The 10537-nt window shown below is 41.2% G+C and overlaps 1 protein-coding gene and 1 long non-coding RNA gene across 3 annotated transcripts in view; both read right to left on the bottom strand.

The window, feature by feature from the left end:
- The window catches only part of LOC311149819, a 398282-nt gene that overhangs the window by 307031 nt on the left and 80714 nt on the right, over positions 1-10537 (bottom strand). The window lies entirely within an intron of this gene.
- Positions 611-9741, bottom strand: renbp (renin binding protein). 2 transcript variants are annotated; one of them, XM_084186515.1, is made up of 11 exons: positions 9549-9741; positions 9125-9230; positions 8853-8928; positions 7353-7428; positions 6449-6627; positions 4039-4266; positions 3763-3844; positions 3102-3277; positions 2405-2536; positions 2061-2148; positions 611-1628 (listed from the first exon to the last, which is right to left on the bottom strand). In XM_084186515.1, exons 2-11 carry the CDS (start codon positions 9223-9225, stop codon positions 1552-1554), a joined length of 1215 nt encoding a protein of 404 aa, XP_084042641.1. In that variant the 5' UTR covers positions 9226-9230; positions 9549-9741; the 3' UTR covers positions 611-1551. The 2 variants fall into 2 exon arrangements, with proteins under 2 accessions (XP_084042641.1, XP_084042640.1); XM_084186514.1 differs by having other exon boundaries at positions 674-1628; positions 9125-9245; positions 9549-9722.

Raw genomic sequence — 10537 nt, 5'->3', positions numbered from 1 at the left:
GAGGTAGTCACCTGGAATGCATTTCAATTAACAGGTGTGCCTTCTTAAAAAGTTAATTTGTGAGATTTCTTTCCTTCTTAATGTGTTTGAGCCAATCAGTTGTGTTGTGACAAGGTATACAGAAGATAGCCCTATTTGGTAAAAGACCATATTATGTCAAGAACAGCTCAAATAAGCAAAGAGAAACGACAGTCCATCATTGCTTTAAGACATGAAGGTCAGTCAATACCGAAAATGTCAAGAACTTTTAAATATATATGTATATATCAAAAAAGTAATTAATTACAGTATAAACCTAGTATTTAGCTGAAATGAGCCGCAAAGTTCTGGGGCATTTTGGTGTGCTGCTTGCTGCGCTCAAAGTTCCAATGATTTTAAGTTTCAAACACTACTTCAAATTAAGCCAGGGCCTTGCCGCCATTATGTGAAATCAGTCTAAGCTTCTCTTGGTGAGAGATGCAGAGCTGCACACCAGAACATTACCTCCTGACAATGATGTTACAGATGGTGATGTTCTGTCTTTCCGGGAGCCTGGATCACAGTGTGCTGCTCAGATCAGTTGCAGTGCAGGCTTTAACACACAATAACACAACTTGTTGCAATATTCTCTATGGTAAATAACAAAGTGATTTTGGGTCACCTTTATATTGACCTCACGTGATAACAATATTTCCCTTATTTGCCTATGATTTGATTCATTTATTAAACTATGTTGCATATTTCAAGATGCTAAGCATATGGGCTTACAACACACAGTTGATACAACAAACAGTTGAGCAGATGTAATGTAATCATCATAGTACAAAACTTTGCAGTGTATGTCCCCTATTTATTTTCTTTCTATAGCCATTTTATTTTCCATGCACTGTTACTAATAAAATGTAGGCCATCTTCACTTTAAGACCATATGCAATAATCAGTGCAATTTTGCTTTCAAAACTGTCTCCAGAATCTCAGGAGATTGACACCATTGTCTAATATAGACCTACACTGAGTGTACAAAACATTTCCATTAAACTGACCAGGTGAATGCTTTGCTTCCTTATTGATGAAACTTGTTAAATCCACTTCAATCAGTGTAGATGAAGGGGAGGAGACAGGTTAAAGAAGGATTTTTAAGCCTTGAAACAATTGAGACATGGATTGTGTATGTGTGCTATTCAGAGGGTGAATGAGCAAGACAAAATATTTAAGTGCCTTTGAATGGGGTATGGTAGTAGGTGCCAGGTGCACTGGTTTGTGTCAAGAACTGCAACGCTGCTGGATTTGTAATGCTCAACAGTTTCCCGTGTGTATCAAGAATGGTCCACCACCCAAAGGACATCCAGCCAACCTGACACAACTGTGGGACGCATTGGAGTCAACATTGGCCAGCATCCCTGTGGAACGCTTTCGACACCTTGTAGAGTCCATGCCCCGACGAATTGAGGCTGCTCTGAGGGCAAAAGGGGGAAATGCAACTCAATATTAGGAAGGTGTTCTTAATGTTTTGTACACTCAGTGTATATGATTTTAAAAATTACATTGTCCAGGTCATGCTAGTTGGTGACCTCAGGATTCCTGTTTGTTCAGTATAGAGTCCAGGATTTTCTCGCACATATAAAGGCACCGAGGCACATGGAAGAAACCTGAAAGAAAACGAATGGCAGATTAATTGTCAGTGTAATCACAGATGTACACAAGGTCACATTTTTTGATCTGATGCATTTATTTGGGAGAAAGAAACCTGTCTGATGAAGGTCCACCATGACCGAAACGTCTGTTTTTAATTAATTCATAATAAAATAGATTTTTAATGGAGAACAGTGTCGCGCCTCCACCACCTTTTTGGCTGGGGCAAAGGAAGGCTTGCATTCACTTTAAACAAATACAACCACATTTGATTTACTATATCCACTTGAGTGGGTGATTTGGACATTAAAAAAAACAAATGCAAAACATTAAATATTACAGATTGAGCACATATCAAAGCAATGTATACATCACTGCATTGACTCAAATTACAGGAGGTACATTTATTTGTGGCTGTCATGTTTTCTCTGTCCTGTTAACATTCTCACCTTTGAAAGGCCCTCCTTTAAAATCCAGTGTCACTTTCCCTTGCTGGGTCAAATATCCAAACCACTCGCCATTCTCAGCATCAGAAAACTGCATAAACAGGCAGACAAACAGCACGCCATATTGAAAAATGTTAGCTCCTCAAGCAATTTAGCTTACTTTTAGCTGCAATATCAAATATTTGTGTTATTTATTCTCTACATATAAAATGACATCCATATTAATGGCATTTCCATGCTATTGTCTAGCAGAACAATAGCATAATTTTTTTTTTTTGACTTAGATAATTTTTGTCAAAGAGGAGATTCGGTCCTCCACTGTTTATGTGGCGCTGGAGTCCACTCACATGGCTGAAGGTGTAGTCGTACACCTGAGAGAATCGCTCCAGCAGGGCTGGCTCTTTGGTATGGCTGTAGGCCATCAGGTATGCAATGAGAGCCTCACAGTGTGGCCACCACAGTTTCATACTCCACTCCAACTGTGAAAACAGAACACAATGGCCCTGGTTCACATTTCTATAGTCCTTTGTTCACTTATTTAGTCAATTAATAAAGGCCTTGAAAGGGCTGGACAGCAATAGGTTTGAGAACCTCAGTTGGCATTTCATCCATATTACTTTCACCCATTCAATCCTTTGTGATGAGTGTGGGTTTGAGCAGCCAATTGTCTCCTGCACTGATTTTTATGCTATAGTTGGTTGAACGACTCATGCAGTAGCAGCAAGCGCAGTGTTGTATGCAGGGGTGAAAGTAAGGTGTTTTACGGTCCAGTACGGCGTCCCAGCAAAATAAATTGTGGGGGTACGCCGTACCGGTAAAACATTGACAATCAAATAAAAAAACATAATGATGGGTTGTGTTTATGCCAAAATAATAAGTAATAAAAGTTAAATGACAAATCTTTTACGACTAGGTCCACAGAGATCCTTCTGAATTAATAGGGATTCTATCTGTAATTCTATGATTAGGCCCATAAAATGTTTTGGTGCACACATAGGAGGTCCCGTACAGGAAATAAATTAAATCTACTTTCACAGTATGTACCTGTGTGGGGCAGTAACCGTCCACATCCAGGAAGTAGAGGAGCCCTCCGTGCTCCTTGTCCCAGCCTGTCAGAAAGGGGACCTCCATGAACTTGTCCACTGCTGTCCTTTGGAGCTCCTGGTCCCCATTCTCCAAACCGTACTGAAGCAGGAACCAGCCTGCTTCCAGAGCATGGCCTATGGCAACAGTATATAAGGAAACAAGGAAACCAGGTATAAGGAAACCATAAAGGAAAGAAACAACAGGCAGGCAATACAATGGCAACAACCCGGTCATCTTAGATATCCCTACATGTGAAGTATTCAGTCTGACTAAGTTACTAGTGTTATTACACTACTATACAAAACAGAAAACATATAGTATTAGGGCTAATACACTGTAATATATACACCCCTATGTTAGATGACTTGACATAAGTAATATGGAGCTTATCAAACATTATCTAGAGCAGGGCTGTCAATGTCGGTCCTGGAGGGCCAAAACAATTCTGGTTTTCATCCTCTCCTTCTAATAAGGGACTAATTCAGACCTGGGACACTAGGTGAGTGCAATTAAAAACAAGGTAGAAACAAAAACCAGAAGTGTTTTCGTCCCTCCAGGACCGGAATTGAACAGCCCTGATCTAGAGAAACCTCCTTAAATTGAGTACAAAGGGTATCACCCGGGTTCTGCAGTCGCCCCTGGCAACCAGGAAGTTCCTTTCCTTCCGATGAGACACTTTCCAAAATGGCCGTACCACCTCTCTGTACAAAGACACAGTCATAGACAAGTAAAAATCCATTTTCTATTTCCTACCTCCAATTCAATGGAACCGCCCCAAAAGTGCAAACGCCACCCATCTGACACTCCAAACAGGCTCAATCAGACACTCAACCAAAAAAATAATATTTGAACCTAGGTCTGATTGTTTCATATTTGTAGGACTACAGTTCTGTACCTGAAGGTGTTGGAGGATCTGCTTTACACACCAGCCTCCAACCTCCCTGTACTTGTCCACCTCCTCCCCGCTGCGGCCCTCCGTGAGCTGCTGCACCAGACACAGCAGCATCATGGGGACAGCCATGCTGCAGACCGGGGTGTCTCCAGAAAGCTGGGGCCTGCCCAGGCCTGATGGGTCCACTCTGACCCAGTGGACCAGCTGGTCCATCATTTGTGCTGCTTCCGCCTAGTAACAACGAGAGCGTATGAGAAATAAAATAGGCCATAATACAGGCTAAACCCACTAAGGGTTCTGTGTTCTGATTGGCTAGCAGGTATTTGCCCCCATTCTGCTCAAATTTGATTGGGTCTTTGATGCATGACCCTTTTCGCCAAACCCAGAAGTCTAATCTGCATTTCAAACAATAACAAAGTGGTGACCCCCCCACTGTGTTGGTAACGTTTTTGAAAGCCAAGTTAACAAACAGATCACCGACCATTTCGAATCCCACCGTACCTTCTCCGCTATGCAATCCGGTTTCCGAGCTGGTCATGGGTGCACCTCAGCCACGCTCAAGGTCCTAAACGATATTATAACTGCGATCGATAATAGACAGTACTGTGCAGCCGTCTTCATCGACCTGGCCAAGGCTTTCGACTCTGTCAACCACCTCATTCTTATTGGCAGACTAAATAGCCTTGGTTTCTCAAATGACTGCCTCGCCTGGTTCACCAACTACTTCTCAGATAGAGTTCAATGTGTCAAATCGGAGGGCCTGTTGTCTGGACCTATGGCAGTCTCTATGTGGGTGCCACAGGGTTCAATTCTTGGTCCGACTCTTTTCTCCGTGTATATCAATGATGTCGCTCGTGCTGCTGGTGACTCTCAGATCCACCTCTACGCAGACGACACCATTTTGTATACATCTGGCCCTTCATTGGACACTGTGTTAACAAACCTCCAAACGAGCTTCAATGCCATACAACACTCCTTCAGTAGCCTCCAACTGCTCTTAAACACTAGTAAAACTAAATGCATGCTCTTCAATCGAACGCTGCTGGCACCCGCCCACCCGACTAGAATCACTAATCTCGACGGGTCTGACCTAGAGTATGTGGACAACTACAAATACCTAGGTGTCTGGTTAGACTGTAAACTCTCCTTCCAGACTCACATTAAGCATCTCCAATCCAAAGTTACATCTAGAATCGGCTTCCTATTTCGCAACGCAACAAAGCCTCCTTCACTCATGCTGCCAAACATGCCCTCGTAAAACTGACTATCCTACCGATCCTTGACTTCGGCGATGTCATTTACAAAATAGCCTCCAACACTCTACTCAGCAAATTGGATGTAGTCTATCACAGTGCCATCCGTTTTGTCTCCAAAGCCCCATATACTACCCACCACTGTGACCTGTACGCTCTTGTTGGCTGGTCCTCACTACATATTCGTCGCCAAACCCACTGGCTCCACGCCATCTATAAATCACTGCTAGGCAAATCCCCGCCTTATCTTAGCTCATTGGCCACCATAGCAGCACCCACCCGTAGTCTGCGCTCCAGCAGGTATATCTCACTGGTCATCCCCAAAGCCAACACCTCCTTTGGCCGCCATTCCTTCCAGTTCTCTGCTGCCAATGACTGGAACGAATTGCAAAAATCTCTGAAGCTGGAGACTCTTATCTCCCTCACTAACTTTAAGCATCAGTTGTCAGAGCACCTTACCGATCACTGCACCTGTACACAGCCCATCTGAAATTAGCCCACCCAACTACCTCATCCCCATATTGTTATTTATTTTGCTCATTTGCTCCCCAGTATCTCTATTTGCACATCATCTCTTGCACATCTATCATTCCAGTGTTAATACTAATTGTAATTATTTTGCACTATGGCCTATTTATTGCCTTACCTCCATAACTTACTAAATTTGCACACAGTGTATATATATTTTCTGTTGTATTTTTGACTTTATGTTTTGTTTTACCCCATATGTAACTCTGTGTTGTTGTTTTTATCACACTGCTTTGCTTTATCTTGGCCAGGTCGCAGTTGTAAATGAGAACTTGTTCTCAACTGGCTTACCTGGTTAAATAAAGGTTAAATAAAAATTAAATAAAAAAACTGCGGAAGGATGGGGCTGGAGAAATGTAACCTGTCTATAATTCAGAGACAGCGCTACGGATGGAAGAACTGATCATCCATGATTAAAAAATTATAGTTTTAACCATGTTTTGAGGCTATAGTATGTTTATAATTAAATTAAAGGAGTAAAACAAGCTTATATTTTGGGTTCTCATGGGCTACAACAGTTAAACTAATTATTAGTAATTAATTTAAAAGTTCAAATATGGCTGTACCAATCAGATTGCCACTTTAACAGAAAGCTTTATTGTGGAAGTGTTTAGTGCCCCGGGCTGTTTTACCTGCATGTCTTGGTCTCCTGTGACCCTGGCCAGCTCATCCATGGCCATGACATAGAAACACTCGCTGAAGATGGTCCTCTGCACTTTCAGGGCTTTACCGTCCCTGGTCAAACAAAAGGCACACTTCCATGGGCTGCCACTATTGGGAATGCGAGCGAAGCGTCGCAAGAATGCACCCCCTAAGAAAACATAAAAACAACATTAACAACAATGATAAAGTTTGCTTGTCACAACTAGAATGTTGTACCAAAATGCCTATAGAGACCACAAACAGTTACTACCTCACATCTGTTTGTTTTTCTGCAGCCAAGTAAAAATGTGGTATACAGAAGGTCAGTGTGGTCTAGATCCGGAAAAGCCTGAAACTAACATTGGAGTAAATCCTATTGGTGTTTTTTCTGTTTCATTACATCTTTGGAGTGTCTTCACCTATGTACTGGGAATGTGTGTATCTTCATGCTGTTAATAACATTGGGTGCGCTTCTTTCTGTTTTTACAGTCTTCATGACACCTTTATTTTGTATTTGCACATATCCTGTATGTAGCCTACATCATACTAAGTGGTTCAAAACAGCTATTTCCTCTGTTACTTAAGTACTGTCTTCACTCAGTTTGTCACAGACTGTGCACTTTGCATCAGTTAAATGAGTCAGAATACTGACCTCTTTAAATGACTCTCATTAATCAACTTAATCACTTACAGAAAACATTTCACCATCTACCACCTTTGGAAAAAGCTTGGCGCTAAATGCTGTTACTTAATGCTTAGTTGGGAAATTCCTTGCAAAGCTGACAGGACACAACATCTAAACAACCTGATAAGTGCTTGGAAATCCACTCTAAAATGCTTTAACATTTCAGTGACAAGGATGCTGTGCAACCACCAAACCCGAAACCCCCATACCAGATTTGGCAGCTTCCAGGATCTCAGGCTTGTTGAAGCGCTCCATTGTCCTGTATAGGCGGCAATACATCCACACCTGCAAAGATACATTTATCCAAGTGAAAATGTGAAATTATATTGTGAGCAATGTTCCCTCTAAGCTGCGCAAGTGCGCCGGTGCACAGCCCGTTACTGCCGCACAGAATAAATATCAGCCCACGCAGAGAAGCACGAGATTGAACTTCACTCAACTTTCTAGAGTTTTCCCCATTAGTTCACTATCAACGTTTCAATGCAACATACCGAAACAAAACGAACTATGCAAGACTTAGTGTGAAAAATTAACTATGCAAGAGATTTTGTTGTAGGCAGAACACATCGGAGTAGGATTCTATTGCATGCATTGACAGGAACTCAGGTCCATACTCTACACAGACCGGTGCGCCATAACCAATCAGAACTGCAGTAGGCCTATATGCAAATCGACCATTGCCATATATGAATCTGTGCCATTCACTTTGAACTAGACTGTGTTTACAGCATGAGCGATAATGAGTTGATGCGCTTGTTTTGAGGTCAAAGCAAGAGCTACATCTAGCCACCTGTGCACATTTGTTCATATCCTTCGCTAGTTAGTGAGTTATTAGCCCAGTTATAGATCATTTGTATACAGAAATGGGGGAGTGATTGCTTCCTACAAATGCACAAAATGTGTGCATTTCTAGCCATCTTTGAAAAGTGAGTAAATTAAATAGCTTTTTTTAGTCTTAAAGGGGCAGTGTTGTATTTTGAGACAGGCTTGAATAAGCTAAGTGGCCAATAGGCAGAGGGTAGCATAATTTGTCAGATTCTCTGTAATAATGGTATGGGAATAATGATGCATTTTATTTTGTAAAGTGGTTTCTTGACTCAAACAACTCAACAACATTTTCAGTCACCTCCTTGTCTGAAGGACAAGTGGAGAAACAGGTTAATGTTTTTTTTCCAAAAGTCTCATGGAATGTAGGCCTACACTGAAGACCACACATTGACTGCTAATGTAGGCTGAATGATAGAACAGCTATTTCCATGTTCAAATGTTATGGGATGCATTTGCTCCATTGTTTTTGTTGGTAGACCACACTGGTAGGCCTACATTATGATCAAATAGCCACAGTAGCCTACTTGACCACTGTTACAACGGTAACTTAAAGCGGGTACAGCCTCAGCGTTCACAGTAAACGCGTCAAGTTTGCACTCAGCAGACCTGAAATTTGCTCATTGCCAAAATAAATTAGAGGGAACATTGATTGTGAGTAACATTATTATTAGACATAAGAATCAACACAAACCTCATACACATGCAGATAGAGTCTACTATTGCTTTTTACATATGGGAAAACCCACCCAAGAATCAAATCATGGTGCACTGCAACCATAAGCAGAATATGCACATCAATGTTGTTCGCAGCCCTTTGCATTGGTCTGGCTGTTTGGTGTTGAGTGGTAAGACAATCACTGAACATTTGTGGATGAGTTTACCTGTCTCCCCTGCAACCAGACATATTTCAGCTCGTCGTAGATTTTTCCATCTTTCCCAATACAAGTGAAAAACCCACTGGAAAAATACATTGTTTAACATGGTCAACTGATCTCATCTCACAGACATGACATACATACTAGCATACTTCTAGACTAGGCTATACTTTTTATTTTTGTCAAAATAAATTATGATAAAGAAAATTTTCAAATAACAACAAATTGCATCAATAACTTCCACAAATATTTGTGAATATCTGATCAAATGGTTTTACCCATATTGTGTGTCATGAGAATATTTCTGCCAGAAGTCCACCACTTTGTCCAGCTCTGTGCGCATCTGTTCTCGATACTGCTGCAACTTCTCGATCGACATCGCCCCTTCCAAAAACAAGACTGAATCGATCATAAAGCCAGATGAAAATGGATAGGTCTACACGTTTGTATAATACTGTAATGTGAATGCCGTTTTTCAGATATCCTAAAGACTATTCTTGCAGGATCAGTTCAGGAAAGCATAATGATGGTTTATGGCTATACTGTTAATCCTATTTTTGAACAAGCGACAAGTTAAGACATATCAATGTACTATGCACTTTCTAATAGATAGAGATAGACGAGCGCAACGTAGCCTATACACTTCTGCCCACTCCTGCTCTATAGAGAAGTACCCTATTTGAAAGCGCTGCGCTTAGTTACCTTTTCCCCAAACGTAGTTTTAGATGTTCACTCTTGCAACGGAGCCTCATTCGATAAATGCCGAGATATGCCGTTTTAGACGAGAACGCAACCTTGTAGCAACACAGTTTACAGACAATAAAAAAAACCGGTTACTTCAAGAGGAAGATGTTTAAAGTGTTCATCATATGACTGCTTGTTGCGACAAAGGGTCACGTGCTTCACTAGCTCGGTCATGTGAGAGCAGGGATGATTACAAAATAAAAGCCAACCCCTTTTATTCAAATGTGGACTGTAGTAGTAGGCTAAACCAATGAACCTCTCAACCTCAGCATCCCCCCCTCTCCCCCCTTTGTCAAGTTATTTAAACCAACTATTTTCATTCGTATGACATGGGAAAAAGCTAACAACCCCATTATCCCTCACAATCTGATTGAAAGAGAGACAGAGACACTTGCCTAAACTCACAATTGCTAATTTGAGCGCCACAGCAAAATAAAAATATAAAGTGATTGTATACATAATCAAACTCAAAAGGACAATATCTACAAGTGTGCCTTCTTTATACTTTGTTTGCCTCCATTCTAAAGTACCCTTTTATTTCCGCAATTGACTGAATAGTGTCCAGAGTCCAAACATTGCAACCATAGATCCACACCCTTTTTTTTCACCTTTATTTAACCAGGTAAGCCAGTTGAGAACAAGTTCTCATTTACAACTGCGACCTGGCCAAGATAAAGCAAAGCAGTGCGATAAAAACAACACAGAGTTACACATGGGGTAAAAAAACATTAAGTCAAAAAATACAACAGAAAATATGTATACAGTGTGTGCAAATGTAGCAAGTTATGGAGGTAAGGCAATAAATAGGCTATAGTGCAAAATAATTACAATTAGTATTGTAATGACCCAGCTGGGTCATAAAGTAAAAGAGAGACGGGCACCAGGTGTACAGGCAGAACACAGGTTTATTCCTGAATGTGCTATTGTTCAGGCCACAGCCCACGCCG

The sequence above is a fragment of the Coregonus lavaretus genome (genome assembly GCF_964263955.1).
Source record: "Coregonus lavaretus genome assembly, chromosome: 22".
In the NCBI taxonomy this organism is placed as follows: Eukaryota; Metazoa; Chordata; class Actinopteri; order Salmoniformes; family Salmonidae; genus Coregonus; species Coregonus lavaretus.
Note: the sequence above shows the minus strand (reverse complement) of the source record. Positions and strands in the feature narration are given on the sequence as shown.